The sequence below is a fragment of the Chelonoidis abingdonii genome, chromosome 1 (genome assembly GCF_003597395.2).
Source record: "Chelonoidis abingdonii isolate Lonesome George chromosome 1, CheloAbing_2.0, whole genome shotgun sequence".
NCBI lineage: Eukaryota > Metazoa > Chordata > Testudines > Testudinidae > Chelonoidis > Chelonoidis abingdonii.
In genome coordinates this window covers 293,949,252-293,964,677 of record NC_133769.1, presented here as the reverse complement: position 1 = coordinate 293,964,677, position 15,426 = coordinate 293,949,252, and the positions used below count along the sequence as shown (strand labels likewise).

The 15,426-nt window shown below is 43.2% G+C and overlaps 1 protein-coding gene and 1 long non-coding RNA gene across 4 annotated transcripts in view; both read right to left on the bottom strand.

Moving 5' to 3' along the window:
* Positions 1-9,664: 9,664 nt before the first annotated feature.
* On the bottom strand, positions 9,665-10,762 carry LOC116831224 (uncharacterized). The gene is made up of 3 exons (XR_004375156.2): positions 10,617-10,762; positions 10,355-10,477; positions 9,665-9,806 (listed from the first exon to the last, which is right to left on the bottom strand). It is a non-coding gene; the product is annotated as an uncharacterized LOC116831224 (long non-coding RNA).
* A 3,601-nt stretch (positions 10,763-14,363) lies between these two features.
* DIS3 (DIS3 exosome endoribonuclease and 3''-5'' exoribonuclease) overlaps positions 14,364-15,426 on the bottom strand; it is a 29,019-nt gene continuing 27,956 nt past the window's right edge. For all 3 annotated transcript variants that reach the window (XM_032791056.2, XM_032791057.2, XM_075061549.1), the window contains one exon: positions 14,364-14,699. In XM_032791056.2, the coding sequence (XP_032646947.1) occupies positions 14,613-14,699 (87 nt within the window). In that variant the 3' untranslated portion in view covers positions 14,364-14,612. The remainder of the gene's footprint in view (positions 14,700-15,426) is intronic.

Genomic DNA, 15,426 nt, shown 5'->3' with positions numbered 1-15,426 from the left:
GTTCGACCCATATCATACTACATAGGTGACCAGGAAAAGAAACATTAGGCATAAACAAGGTGCTAAGTGGCGAAACTTAACAGAAGATTGGTAATAGTTAGTAAGGAAATAAGACATTATGTGGCTAGTCCCAGGTAAACTTATCAGAGTTCCGTGTCGGTTCCTTTTATCTTGCTAAGTGCTCCCCCCTTTTATCTGTATAATAAGGGTAGTTGTGTGCTTGTTATGGTGCTCGCAATTATCCTGGTGATTTAGCAGAGCGCTATGTCCCTGATAAAAACAGAGATTTTGTTGTTCTGATCAAACTGTGTATCCTTGAGTCTTTTAAACTTGATCAATTTGGATGCGTTCTCACCGATGATGTGCACCGTCTCTTTACTGAGGCTGCTGTGATTTCCTGTTACGCATTTTGTAGGTGATTGACTCCGTGAGGTCAGCCGGCACAAACTGGGCATTTGCCCCGAAGGCGTTCCTCCCACTAGAAAGACAGCGCGCATCAAACCACAGTCGAATTGAAGTCTCGCCATCGAATCCTGTTGGTTTTCCTCACTCTGTTCTGGTAGTGATGTCCCGGGATCTGGACATCAGTAATTTGCGTCAGGTAAATTATTTCTGTGTTTTGTTCCGGACTTGAGGACCAGTGGTCCTGTCTCTGTGTCATCCGTCCTCTGTGGCGTATTTGAGTCTGGTGCCGTTCTCCGCCAGGGATCCGCCGATCGGACCTAAAGGTGTGTCCTGTCGCCCCGGCCAGTCTGAGTGAGTTGGAATCTGCAGCAGGATTGACGCCTCTGCATCGCACTTTGTGTGTAAAACCCCTGGGGTGGGAAAGCTTTTCAGGGCGACTTGGGCAGTATTCGTGTGGGCTCTCTTTGGTTGGGGTTGCACCTAGAGGCTAAAATATCGCTTCTGACAAGACGCCGTAATTTCCCTTCTTGATATTCTTAGTATAATGTGAGATTGGTCTTCTGTTGACGGTCCTCTGTATTGGTAACCAGGTCGTCTACAGTCTGTGGAATACAGTTACACCTAATGAACCAGTCCCGGCTCTTTTATGTCATTTAGTGGATGGGTCCTGAGTCGGGCACTGCCTGTAGAAAATCAGGGCCTGCCCGGACTCCCGTAAATTTTCTGGAACTTTGTTAGTGTATATCTCAGGGGATCTCCCAAAACTCATCGTAGGGGCACCTGTATGTTACAATCGTGGAACACGACTGAGTCGTTAAAGTACCGTTCTATAACCTACGTAGTGGTAGAATGTCTTTAAAGGACAAAAGGTGCCCATACGGTGGAAATCTCAATGGTGCCCGGCCTGACAAACTAAAAATTCGGACTGACAAGGAGAAGGTAAAATTGTGTTCGAATGGCAAGTGGTGGGACAGATGGGCTAGGAACACTGTCCTAATTTGTAGATGTGACAAAGTCGAAAACCGTCTCCGCTCTCCCTCAAATTTCTTAAATAATATCAGTAAAATCAAAAAAGCAAGTGGAATGTGAGTAGCTTTATTTAAAAGCCTCCTGCTTCCCAATTCCACCAGACCCGGAGCCGCTCAACCCTATTTACTCTGTTCTCCAAACCTCCGGATCGCAGAGATCGAATCCCAACCCGTTTTCAATATTTTCCATACGTTCTCCATCCTCCTATTATTATATTTATAAAGGCAACAAAAGCCTCCCTGTTCTGGTTTCCGGCCCTTCTTTAGTTGTCTCCGCCTCAAAAAACTGATTCTTTTTTATTGGTGTTTCCGAATACAATTGTTCAGACACAGCGGTGGTGCTGAGGGCCTCGCACTGCAACAGCGGAGTAGCCCGCCACCAACGCAGGCGTGGTCTCCTTCTCCACTCGCATTGAACAGATTGTCTTTCAAAATTATGTGGAGATTGAAGACTAAGGGAAAAGAGGAAAAAAACTGGAAAAAAAAAAAAGCAGTTGATACCCAGGGTGCACGGCTCCTGCTGATCCTCGTAATGAACCCTGCACAAAAAACCCCAATTACTTTTATTCATATATTAACATGTTTTCTCCCCTCTTGTTTTCTGCCCCATTTAAAATCCGCGTTTTGACACTCTGGCAATGGTAGATCGATGTCTTTACGGAAGAAAGAAAGCTGGAGTGTGTCATTTGGGGACGTAAACAGTCACGTTTGACCTCTTAAGTAGCAGAAGAAGGAGAAGGAGCGGAAACACGAAAGAGCCTCTAGTCGAACCATCATCGACCTGATGTTAGCTCGTACAGAGGCGGCATCATCTGAAGAGAACGATCGAGCAGCTGCTAAACTTTGTTTGCGGGAAATATGTTTAAGAAATAAAACCGCGCCACCCCAATATTGTAACACCGAGACCGCCCGAATATATGAGCGGTGAATCACCGCCGTCAGTTTCATTGTGGTTTTTCTTTGCTCAGGCCATTGCTGAATGGGAGAGTAGACCATTTCTTCCTAGGGCCGAGCCACCCTTTGGCCCTTCTCCTAGAAAGTAGTGTAGCAATCTAGTCCTGTATTGTTAGTATTTAATTTCCATATAAGCTACATAATACTTACAGCTGCTGCATGGCAAACAATACACAAGCAGTGTAAAGAAATTCGAGTCCGAATAAGTTTTCCCTGGAGTCGGCAGTTTAGTTTTACCTACGAAGGAAAAACATAGACACGCGAAAATACCCTAGTGTCAGCGATGTGAATGTGTTATTCTAAGTCCTTTCCGAAATTGGTTGAAAAATAGATATGTTAAAATCTTACTCAGAGAGGCTAAATCTAAACACACATTGATATAGAGTGGATTTGTAAAAATTTCAACTGTTATTCTTTACATGAGGTTGGGTGTTGGTTATTGTGTGTGATTATTATATTGTAGGCGGGGGGGTTTGTGGGTTCTGTGTTTAGTGATTTTTCTAATTAGTGTAATGAGTATGTCAGAACAGAAGTGGTGTTATGGATGGTTCTTGTTCCTCTCTTAACTAGGGTTTTTTTTACCGCCAGCACGCAAGCCATGAAATAACGGGGCGGATGATTTCAGCCCTTAAGATATGTTGTTTAAATTAACAGTGGCCCACCTAAAATAATTTCTTACGTCCCCCATCACAACTATCCCTGTACTATTTAATTTCAAAAGCTTGCAAAAAACTGAACAGATCCTTTTTGCAAGACCCAGGTAATTCAGGTTTGGCTTATAGGGACAATTTGCACATTTAACCCTTAAGGAACGGACAGGGTAACTTGATTGCTTTAACAAAAAACTTTAAAATGGTCTTAAATTTAAATTAAAGACCAAGTTCATGGCTGCATCAGTAGACATAGAGCAGTTTCAAAAATTCAGAGAGAGATAGGGTAGATAGGGATTCGTCCTGATATCTATATTTTTGTGTCCTTGTTTAGGGTTTTGAATTTTTTTTGTGTACAATAGCAGATATAGAGCTGTAATGGGTGTGAAAGAAAATAGGCAAACATTTAAACAGGTTGGACCCTCTGGAAGTAGCCAACAGGGCCCCAGAAAGGTGCAAGATGCACAAATACCTAACAAAGAAAGGATCAGCAATGTTAAAACATGAGGGTCGAGCCTAAAATAGCTAACATGTAATACAGACTGTCATCTTTGATCATAGTGGTACTTATGAAAACTCTTGTAAGAACAAAACAAACAACTTACACCTTATGTATAAATGATATGGCTATTGTTATTAAAAAAGATAATTATAGTAATAGAAAGATGTGCATTTTCCCAGGACTGTTGCCTCCAGTGGTATATATTTAAAAGGGTATAAATACCAAAATGCAAATGGAAATCGTGCTGCTCTAGTGCACAATTAAAAATTCTCCTCCATAGCGCCTTCCACTAAAAAAAAAGAGCCACCAATAGGCTGTGTTTTTTTTTTAGCATTCGCCGCGTAGTACCCACAGGAAGTTCCTCTCGACGAGCTCTAGCTGAATGCTTGACATCCAAAAGACCCTCCAGGAAGTGTGTGTGTTGATTGACATCTAGCAAACAAGACTAAGCGATCAAGATAGGTCTAAGAACTGGCCAGAGCTGCTCCAATCAGAAGGCCTGCACAGAAACCATAAACGAAACAGATACAAAGCTCCTGGAGTCAGCATAACAGATTGCCTTATCTCGTTATAATAAGGCATGGGTTTATAAACAAGATACCTTTCATAAATGTGCTAATGTTATTAGGTTAATAAAAATTAACATTAATAATAAATTGTTAATGTTAGCCAAGTTTACCCTGTCTAACACTACTATAGTGTATATGATTTTTTGGAAAAAATCTTTAAAAGTACTTATCGGTAATGAAGGCTCTCAGCTATTATCTTTGTGAATAAACTTAAAGCTCAAACACAGGCAGGAAAACATTACAAATTGCGGATCTGCTATATAAGGAAAATACTTTGATGGGTACACCACCTCATGAATTTATAACTAAAACAGATGTAAATAATTTCCCACCCCTTTAAAAAGTAGAAGCCATTAAACCTGGCCTAGCCTATAGCCATTACGAACAAAAAAAACACAGGAAAATTAAGGGTGGCACGGGTTTTAAAATCTCCTCTGTTTCTTGTCCTGCAAAGCAGGCAAGATTAGTTATTTGAAAAAAGAAATCTTTACAGAATTTAGTATCTATATCTAAACACAGATCAATGTCCACCCAAAAGGGTAGAAATAAAAATGTTATTTTTGTCTTTCAGATAATCCAAAAAGTACTGTATATAGGGGTATGTTATGTGTTACTTCTTGGGGTAGAAAAAATGTTGGTTTTAAAAAGGTGTTAGCCGAAACCCGACCAAAAAGACAAATGTAAATGTAATGTAAGTACTGTGTTTACCAATCATTCCACATATATTTGCCACAACAACAACAAACAACAAAAGTAGTCTCAAGACTTACTGTAAGCCACTTGATTTAGCTAGTTCTCTATCTCAATCTTGGCATTGAATGCAAACAGTACCAGTCATCTGCTTTAAGGTAAAAAGATAACATAGTTCCTAAAAAAAAACTGACCCAATTCATTATGTATTACACACAAATCCGGGAATGTTAAGAATTGCCACCTGCCAGAAAAAAACATAACAGGTTACCATTGATTGTATAAAACTTCTTTCATTATCCTTCTATGATGGTCTTCCTCCACAAAACTATTCTCGATTATATCGGCATCACCAATGCTTACAACCCATAGTATTGTTTTTGTACAACCTTTTTTTTAAATTCGCGTGGGTTATTGCTTCTTAAATTTGAAATGTATTAAAGTGTGCTGGTTATTAAACCCTAAATGAAATACTGCCAAAGCTAGGAGCCACAGGCCCTAAATCACCTCCTTCAGAGTATTGTTCTATTACGCTGGACTAAATAAGAATGTGACACTGAGGCGATTGATATCTTGTGTGTCAAAAGGGGGATATGTAGGAGCAGGACTTTTGCTGTTTCATAATGTTGCTCCATAGATATTAATGTTCATTGATTTGGATTTTTCATGCCTGACTAAACCACCCTTCTTGGAATAGCCAGAAAGAAAGATGAGGACACCTCCGGGACATTTAAGATTCTGTTCCCTAATATTGCATTACAATTGGCCCTCTCTTACTCTCTATGTTTAAAGATTTAGTTAAGTTTTAGAGACAGGATTTTCTCTATTGCGTCTATGCTTAAGTAATTAGAGAAACATTAAAGGCCTTGGGTTCTCCCCTGTAAATTTGTCTTGGGTTATCAATTGTAAAACTTAGCCAAGGTTTGATTGCAATGCTGTTTTGCTCGAATATAAAATCATATCTTGTTTGTATTTCTCAATCTTTGTGTGATGCAGGAAGAGAGAGATTTCTTTATTTCTGCTTAAGGAGGTACATAACAAATTTCTTTAAACCATTTATTTTTACAATATAATTCATTCTACTTTCACACTACAACCTCTGCTCTGAGTCCCCTTCCTCCAGACCCCCCAATCTGATGATGTGACTGATTGCATCCCTCACAGTGCTGGGGATCCACATCTCTCACCAAACATCCATAGGCTATGGTCTCATTCCGAGACCTCCCTGCACATAAACATCTAGAACTTCGAGCTATACGGAATTGCCTGCCGCTGTGCTTCCTTCCACTAATCAAGAATCAGCATGTAATCCATAATGACAGACAATTGCCTGCATGTTCTACCGTAAACAGACAGGAGGGGCTCATTCTTCTTGCTCAGAAGCCATAAAAACGCTGGAATGTGCCTTCCGAACCACATCCGCATATCAGCTGCTTATTTCCAGGGGTTATGAACACCACTGCAACGAGTTAAGCAGATTTTCCCTTCGGAAGCACGAATAGGAGATAGACGAGGGAATCATTTACAATGTATTTTGAAACTTGGGGTCAACCCAACCATAGAATCTCTTCGCACCGTAAAAAACACGAAATGCCTCAATTTCTGCTCCAGGGCGGGACTGGGCAAACAATCTCTCAGAGATGCATTCATGATCTCATGGGCACCAAAACTTAGCTTATGCATTTTCCCCCAATACCATTGCTCAACAGGGTCCTCATAAACATACGAACGGATTCTTGCCCAGGGTGATTTGATTGGAACTTCATGGCCGAGACAAGCCGTGTTTCCTTTCCTCCCACGACAATTCAGTTCAACCACTGTCTCCCGCCTCTCATCCGAACCTCTTATCAAGCAACACGGCGCTTCTTTACCCAATCTCCCCATTGCTTCATCTCAAAGCCTGGTACCTGCATGGTTCTCAACGAGAATAGACTGATCCAGCCAAGTTCAGAAGGTACTCTTACACAGGCAGAACACAATCCACCCGTACCACCTAGCTCCGAAAAGTGGAAAACAATTCACAAAATGGTGCTATAAACAACTGTCTTCTACACCGTCGGCACCATCTTCCTCATATTCGACTATTCTATTGGACATTAAGCAATCCGGGCTTTCCTTCAGCTCCATCAGAGTTCACTTAGCTGCCATCAAACCTTTCATGGTACAGTTGACAATACCTTGGCTTCGCCTCTTGACCATCACCAAGCGTTTTCCTGAAGGGACTCCAAACCCTATATCCAGACATTAAACAACCTACTTCTCCATGGGATCTCACCTGTATTTGGTCTGTTTAACTCGTCAACTCCTTTGAGACCCCTCGTTAGGCGACCTGCTCCCTCTTGCACCTCTCGATGAAAACAGCCTTTTTGGTGGCCATTACCTCCGCCAGATGGGCAGGCGAGATAGCAGCCGTTATGGCAGATTCACCATATACGCCCTTCTTCAAGGACGAAGTTACTCTACGCCTACATCCAAAATTCCTTCCAAAAGTTCACGCTTCATTTCACATCAATGAACCAATACATCTACCAACTTTCTTTCTGAAACCACATGCAAACTCCTTCAAAGCCACAATGCACACACTTGATGTGTGCAGGGCCTGATCCTTCTATTTGGACAGACCCAGACCCTTCAGAAACTCTCCTAGACTCTTTGTCTCCACCGCGGAGCACTCCAAAGGCATGCCTATCTCTACCCAGAGACTTTCGAACTGGATCTCCGATTGCATACGACTCTGCTGTCAGATGAAAAATGTTACACCTCCAGCATTGATCAGAACACATTCCACTAGATCTGTATCTACCTCTGTAGCCTTCTTACGTAAAGTACCCTTGTCTGACATTTGTAGAGCAGCCACTTGGTCCTCCAAACACACATTTGTCAAACACTATGCCCTTACTCAGGGCCCTCTCTCTGACACTAGATTAGGCAGGGCAGTATTATCTGCTGCATTCCTGCCAGACCCAAAGTCCCTACCCCTTTGAGATACACTGCTTCGAAGTCACCTAGAGTGGAGCACCCACAGGGACATCTCTCTCGAAGAAGAGGTTACTCACTTTGTGCAGTAACAGACATTCTTCGAGATGAATGTCCCTGTGGGTGCTCCACTACCCACCCTCTTCCCCTTTACTTCGGAGTCGGGGTAGCCTCCGTTGTAGAGAAGGAACTGAGGGAACCGGCTGCGCATGCTCACTAGAGGTATACTCAGAGTGGGGGCCAGGCTCTGAGCATGCATGGCCAGTACGAGTACTGCTGCAGAAATCTCCGATCAAAGGCGCAGGGGCACACCGACACCTAGAGTGGAGCACCCACAGGGATACTCATCTTGAAGAACGTCAGTTACTGCACAAGGTGAGTAACCTCCTCTTATTAGCAACACACAGAGAATACATATACCAGGCAAATCTCATATGCTCACCACTCCCAATATACAGACAAAATTCACCTGATGGTCAGTCAGGATTCTCTCGTCTGGGGGTTTCCAGCGATCCCTCTGCACGTCACGGTCATGCAGAGGGGTCAGAATTCCAGCAGCTTCATGCTAAATTCCAGTCTAGAGATTCTTCCCAAAGAGCACTGGGTTTTTTGTTACATTATATAGGTAGAACTAGCTACCTCCTTTAACTTCACTAAACCTATCACATTCAGTAACCCTAGGTAACAAAATTTAACCAATCACGCACTGCCACCTGTTTTCTCCTCCCTTCTCAACTCTTTTTACATTTTCTCTCTCATAACCAAATTGTAACTTATTTATGACCACCTTTGTTTGTGCAGATGGTCAGCATATATTCACTGGTCAGAGCTTATTTTTTACCAGTTCTTGGGGTCTTCCTGTTTTCTCCCTAAACTTCCCAGTGCTTGGGTGTGTCTACTTTTCAACCCATGGTGTTATAACTCTTGTTAAGGGCATTCCTGAGCTGGGGGCACTTTAGCCACAATGGAGCATTTTTCTCCTTAACGTTAGTGGTGAAATGCCTTAGTTTCACACAAGGCTGGTGTAGTATGGGGTGAGTTAAATCTCAGGCCTACATTGTATGCACCTCTACAATGCATAACTTAATCTATCTGGCCACTGTTAGTTTGGATGTCCAAAGACCGCGACACTTTGGGTGAAAGGACACACAAACACGGAGGAACCTGATCTTGTTGAGGCAGATCTTTGCTCAAGGCAGATCTTTATTGTTCTACACAAATCCAGATTATGCTACAGGTTTTCAGTAGGATGCTGGACAGAATGTTGAGAAGATCACTTTCTGCAAAGCACAGAAAGAGGATTAAACTGGTGGTAGAAGAGTTTGGACTTCTTAGAACCATGGTATTGTGGAATACACAGTATGGGTCCTGCATGGATAGGGCTGCTAATTTACTCATCCAGCAGACCCTTAGTGACAAAGAAGCAGGTTTTGATAGAATGGCATGACAGCTGTTGAAAGGATTGGTTGGTTGGGCCACTGGGACCAGCAGTAGGAAAGATTGGTGACTGCAGCTCTAGCCAATCTGAAATAAGCCTTCTGGATCTAAAAACCAGGGTCTCCTTGGCCAGTATAGAACTAGACCTATTACCTTTGCTGCTTCTTGCCTTATCTCCTTAGAAGTGGAAATCGTGGAAAAGCAGCCCCTTCTTCACCTATGTACAAGAGCATCCATATCTACTGACTTTGGATCTGCTTCCTGATGAAGTATTTTGGCACCATTCTGTCTTTGTGATGCAGACTGACAGCTGAAATACCAAATTTCTGAGAGACCATGTTGAGGACTACCTGACTCAGACACCATTCTGAATTTTTTGGCTGCATATCTGCCAAGCTAATCTGCCTTCTGATGTGGTTCTCCCTTTGCGTATTGCTCTTACAGAAACTGGATTCTCCTCCACCCATTTCGTTATTGCTATTGCTTCCCAGTGTAGGGTCTAGTTTCAAGTTCCTTCTTGGTTTTGAGATACTCCACTGTTGTGATGGTGTCCAATTGGAGTAGGATGTGGTTGCTTTTGAGGTGGCTCTGGAACCTGTGGAGGGATAAGTTTGTTGCTCTGAGCGCCAAGAGACTGATGGTTTCATTCCGGTCTACAAAGCAATACATTTCCTATGCTGTTTGGTATTCCAGATATACTCCCCCATACCACAAGGATCAGTTCACCCTCTGGCTAAGTTCCCTGTAAGCTGGGCAGCTGCCCAGCAGGCTATCAAGTGCTGCACAGTTTAAGTGTCCCTCCCCCCACTGCCATGTGCTGCTCCTCCCCTCTACCTTGGAGCTGCTCCTGAGAGCCTCCTGCTTGCTACTCAGAGCAGAGGGGGGAGGGGTGCTGATGTCAGGGTCTCCCCCTCCCCCTTGTTTAATATCTTGGTCCTTATCTTCAGTGAGCTCAGTGATCTGGTCCTATGGTCCAGATTGCCTAAAGATCTGCAGTGAACCGCAGGATCATCAACGTTCCTCCTCTGGCAAAATGGTACTCTACAATAAGGGTAAAGCTCGTTTGTTCAAGAGATGGAGTTTTCATGGGGCCCAGAACAAGATTGGAATGAACTCCTCCAGGAAGTAAGGACAGTCACAAACCTCACCACCTTCTGCTCCATTGTAAGGTTCACTTCTTTGACCCTGCTTTCTCTAACAAACATATAGTGGTGTGTTCGTGCTTGTAAAACAGATCAGAAGACACTCCACTGCATACGCTTCTCCCTAGAGAAGATGATGAGAACAAACACATGACAGATATTAGGCTGATTAATGCATTTCTGGAAGGCACTCACACTACAGTGAATGTGGTATTATAAGCTTATTTAGAATAGAACATTTAGTGGGCATCTGTTGCAAGTACCTGAAGGTCCATGGACCAGGAAGATGCCTGCGGATGTTCACTGGGACTATCCATCAGTTGAGGGATTCTGGTCCCTGGTTTGGAACCAGTGCCCAGTGTTGCATGAATTCTGCTGAGTGGTTCCATACCTTCAGCAGAAACTTCTGGAAACAGCTAATGTGGAATCTTGCCCATGGTTTAATTCCTAAGCATGAAACCAGAAGTCTTAGTTGCAGATGCTGGGCTATAGATTGTCTTTGGTTCCTCGAACATGGAGATCTGGTTCTGGATTTTTTAAAATCTGTTCAGCAAGGGATAGATTTTGGCCGCAGATGCATCTATATCCACTATCAGGAGAGCTATCTTTGTGGAAGGGATCTGTGAGCTTTCTCTGCTGTTTATCACAAACCCATCTGCTTCAAGCAACCTCACTGTAAGAGCTGTGGCACTGAAAGAGCATCTTAGTAAACACTAGAGGCTGACGGAAGCCCAAATGGCAGTGTTTTGTACCTATGGTGAGCTGTGCCATACACAACTCAAACGACTGTGACATGGACATATGGGGATATGTAGATAAGCATCTGCTAGGTCTGCTAAGGTGAGGAAATCCTCTTGGTACTGCGATACTACTGTCAAGACTAGGGTCTCCATAGGGCATCTCATCTTTTTCATCCATTTGTTCATCAATATGAGGTCCTCCACCATAATGTGCTTCTGGATATGAAGAACATTATAGTCCTAAGAACCTTTCTTTTGAGGGTACTGATTTTATTAGTCCTATGTCTGGAAAGTAGATCTCATTCAGCAGGGGCTAGTGTTCGATAAGGTTCTTGATATCAATGATTGGATGAAGCAGGGATGGGGTCAGGCCCTTAGTTTAAGGGAGTAACCAAAACTGCTTCCTATTTTTACCCACTTGTACTTGCTTAAGAGATCCCATTCTTCTCAGAAATGGAAAATTGTGCCTCCTAGATTAAAATTGGGCAGCCTTTTGTTGTCAGAGTAAGCTCTTAACCTGATTTGGCAGCAATACCCGTTTCCTGTGATATACATGCTGTCTTTCCTTAAGTACTTCTGTGCTGACAATAGACAACCTCTTGTTGGGCTTGTAGTCCTTTCCCTGGGCACTGTGTAGAGACGGGCGGGATTGCCTCAGTTTGGATATGCTGTCTGCCCCTATTTTATCCAGTTTTTCTCCAAACAGGAGACTGGGAATCATCCAGGATTTGTTTTGGCGTGGGCATTACCAGTACAGGTGTGTAACTCGGTGTGGTACCTGGCTACTGTACTCATGGCCCTGGCTGAGAATTTCTTTGCATCTTTTGAGGCATATGCGATGAAAGGTGTTGCTAGTGTTATTTCTTAAAGGTAGACTTGCACTCAGACTGACTTTTGTCATCCAGGGCCTTTAGATGGTCCAGCCAGCACAGTTGTACCTCTTGCCAAGTAGCTAGTGCCCAGGGCTGCTCTGCTTTTCTGGCAGTTGGATTTTCCTTCACAAAAATACCCTTTCCAATGGGACTATTGTATCCTTTTACTAATGATACTACCATAGCATCAAACTTTTTATATTTCTGTGATGGCATTTTTGGGCTCTTGAACCTCAGAGCAGCAGTTCTCAAACTTCAGCAACCCAAGGACCCACATTTTGACCCTCCAAGATCCCCTGTTCAGCCCTTACCCTGCCCCTTCCCTGAGGCCATGACCATCCCACACCTTCTCTGAGGCCCAGCCCCTGCTCACTCTATCCCCCCTCCCTCTGTCGCTCACTCTCCCCCACCCTCACTCACTTTCACAGGCTGGGGCAGAGTGTTGGGGTGCAGGACCAGGGTGTGGGCTCCAGGAGGGAATTTGGGTGCGGGCTCTGGACTGGGCAGGGGGCTGGAGTTTGGGATGGAGTGAGGAAGGGTAAGGGTGCAGGCTCCAGCCAGGCGGCGCTTACCTTGGGTGGCTCCCGAGAGTGACAGTAGCTCCTAGATGGGGGGCCCAATGGGAGCTGTGGAGTTGGTGCTTGGGGTGGGGGCAGCATTCAGTGACCCTCTGCCCTCCCCCCCAGGGTCTGCAGGGATGTGCTGGTCACTTCTGGGAGCGGTGTGGAGCCAGGGCAAATAGGAAGCCTGCCTTAGCCCTATTGCACCGCCAGACCTTTAGTGCCTAAAATCTCCTGGTTTAGCATGCAGGAGGCACTGGGACGGAAGGGGAGGTATCAATATGAGCCACAGACCTCAGTTTGAGAAATACTGTCCTGCTTCTATGCTTTCCCTTGTCAGGATATTCCTTCCTGATTGCATCATCACTGGAGGAGTGCAGTAGAATTGCTGTCTCATGTAAGGATTTGTCCTTAGGCTTCTTATCTAATCCTGAGGGAATCTGTAAGATAAATGCTATTTTGGGACACCTAGTATCAAGTGTGCTGGGGGAGGAAGAATGTTTGGTTTTCTACCTTGCCTGCTCAGAGCCTGAATCAGTTGGCTTTTTGCTGGTTTTGCAGAAGTCCTTGTGCAGATGTGGTTTCTTGGCCCTTTTTGTTGAACCTTGCACCTTCTAGTTATGTCCTTCTCTGGGTTCTTCTGGTTGTGGGAAGAAAGGGGACTGTACAAATCCTGCTTCTTTCCCTCAAGGCGTTGAGGGCTCACTTTAGTAGCTGAGAGGTACTGTGGGTACCTCAATGAGTTTTTCCTTCTACCATGGGTCTTTTTTGGGATTTACCACTGAGCTAGCTGGATGGCTCTTATCCTTAGATGCCCCCTGAACTGCTCAGATGTTCCTGATTGGGCTTTTCTACATAGGAGTTGCAGCTTTTTGGTGCAAGAGTTGTCCTAAGATGCTCCTCTGACACTCAAACCCATGGGTTAGCAGTGGCTGCCTGTGCACAGGCTGAGCATAATTTTACCCTCTGAAGCCTAACTGTTGCCTTATATACAGACTACTGCTTTGAAGTAGCCTGTTTGTGAAAGAGCTTTGATGTTATGTAAGCGAGGGCATGAGTGTCCTAGAGGGTGAAGTACTGCAAGTGTGTAGCTGGATGGCTAAGATCACCATATTTCCACTTACCTAGGGGGAGGAGGGAGAGGAAGAAAGCCGCGAACAGAACATCCCTCGCCCGTGCCGCTTTCCGCCACCTCCACTGGCCTGGTATGGCGAACTGCAGCCAGTGGGAGCCGCGATTGGCCGAACCTGCCAATGTGACAAGTAAACAAACTGGCCCGGCCCGCCAGGGTCCTTACCCTGGTGAGCCGGTTGCCGATCCCTGGGCTAGGAGTTCGGTGTTGCAACATGTAACTGCCCTTTTAGCCTTTAGTGCTCGAAGCAGGGGAGGAATAGGACACAGATTAGTGTTAGTACCTGGGAGGGGAGGAGGCAGAAGAGAGTGTTTCCTCCTCCATTGTGCCTGGGCTACTGCTGGGTCCTAGCAACTCACCAATTTCACGCTTATTTTTCTCAATCTTTTCGGCCACACTAATCGGGAAATCTTTCAATCCTCTCCTGTTATTGAATAGTAAAAACATTTCAATTTGAAGTGCAATATTGGTGTAACTTTAACAGCATAATTTAGACCTTATACTTCTGCAGACTCCTCCTGAGTGGAACTGTACCAATATTTTACTAACACGATCAGAAATATTAGAAGTAATATTCACAGGACCAGGTGATTAACAAAACAACTAAGACTTGTGTAATAGACAATAATTTACTTTATCAAATCGCTACAGGTCACTGTCCTTTGATTTCCCGCTTCTGGTACAATAATGAACTCTGCTGGGAATGTTCCTTCATTGTACATGAGTATTTATTTTCACCTGCAAGATGAACACATTGAAATATTTGTTTTAAAAACTATTACAAACACTTGGGTGCGCAAGAGATGAAATAAAAATGCAAATAGTTTTAAAATTATTAAAAAATAATATCTTTTAAAAAGTAAATTTAAAAGTTGTATGAAATCCTGGAATTTACAAATTTCCTCTTCAAACACAAAATACGTAACACTTGAATTTATTAGATGCTTAAATGCAGCTATTTTTTCAGCTTCTTCTTCTTTTTCTCTGGTTCACTGTTAGTGCTCAGCTCTGTAGTCTGATTTGGAATATCACTTCCCAGTATCTATCACAAAGGGAGAAAAAATAGAAAAAGTTAAAGCAAACATTTAGTTTTTGCTTTCCTGTCAAAAATATAAATATGAGAGGAGATGACTCTAAAACAATTAACAGAAGTTATATGTAGGTATGTATGCAGACAACATCTGACATTTCAGTGAAATGAGTATCTCTGACAGTAGGTATCAAGATAAAGTCTAAGTCACCATATAAATGTCATGATGTCACTATAGCAAATGACAATGCAAAGTGAGACAGAAATTATTAAGAGCAAGGACAAAGACTAGGACTAAAAGTAATTATAAATAAAAGTCTTGTATTGGCAGAGTTCAAAGATCAGGATAATCTAATATTTTAGAAACAGATTAATCATTTTCCTAAAATAATCCAAAACATAAATGATTATATACTCAGGAATGGAAAAAGACTCCAATTAACATTTACTTAAATAGTAGACAAATGTGAATTAAAAACAATATATCACTTAAATCTCTAAAAATTGGAAATAGCTGAATGCAAATACACAATCCCTTATTGGTGGTTTCAGAGCTCCTGTCATCATGTAAAATTTGTCAGCTAGCCTGAGATACAAAGAGATGGAATACAGGTGTCTTAGATGCAGGGGGGAAGAGGCCAAGATCTATAGACTTGATGCTAACTGCTAGTACCGGACTAGCTTATAGTTTACAACATGGTATTTCTGTATGAAATACTTATGAAATTTATTCCAGGCA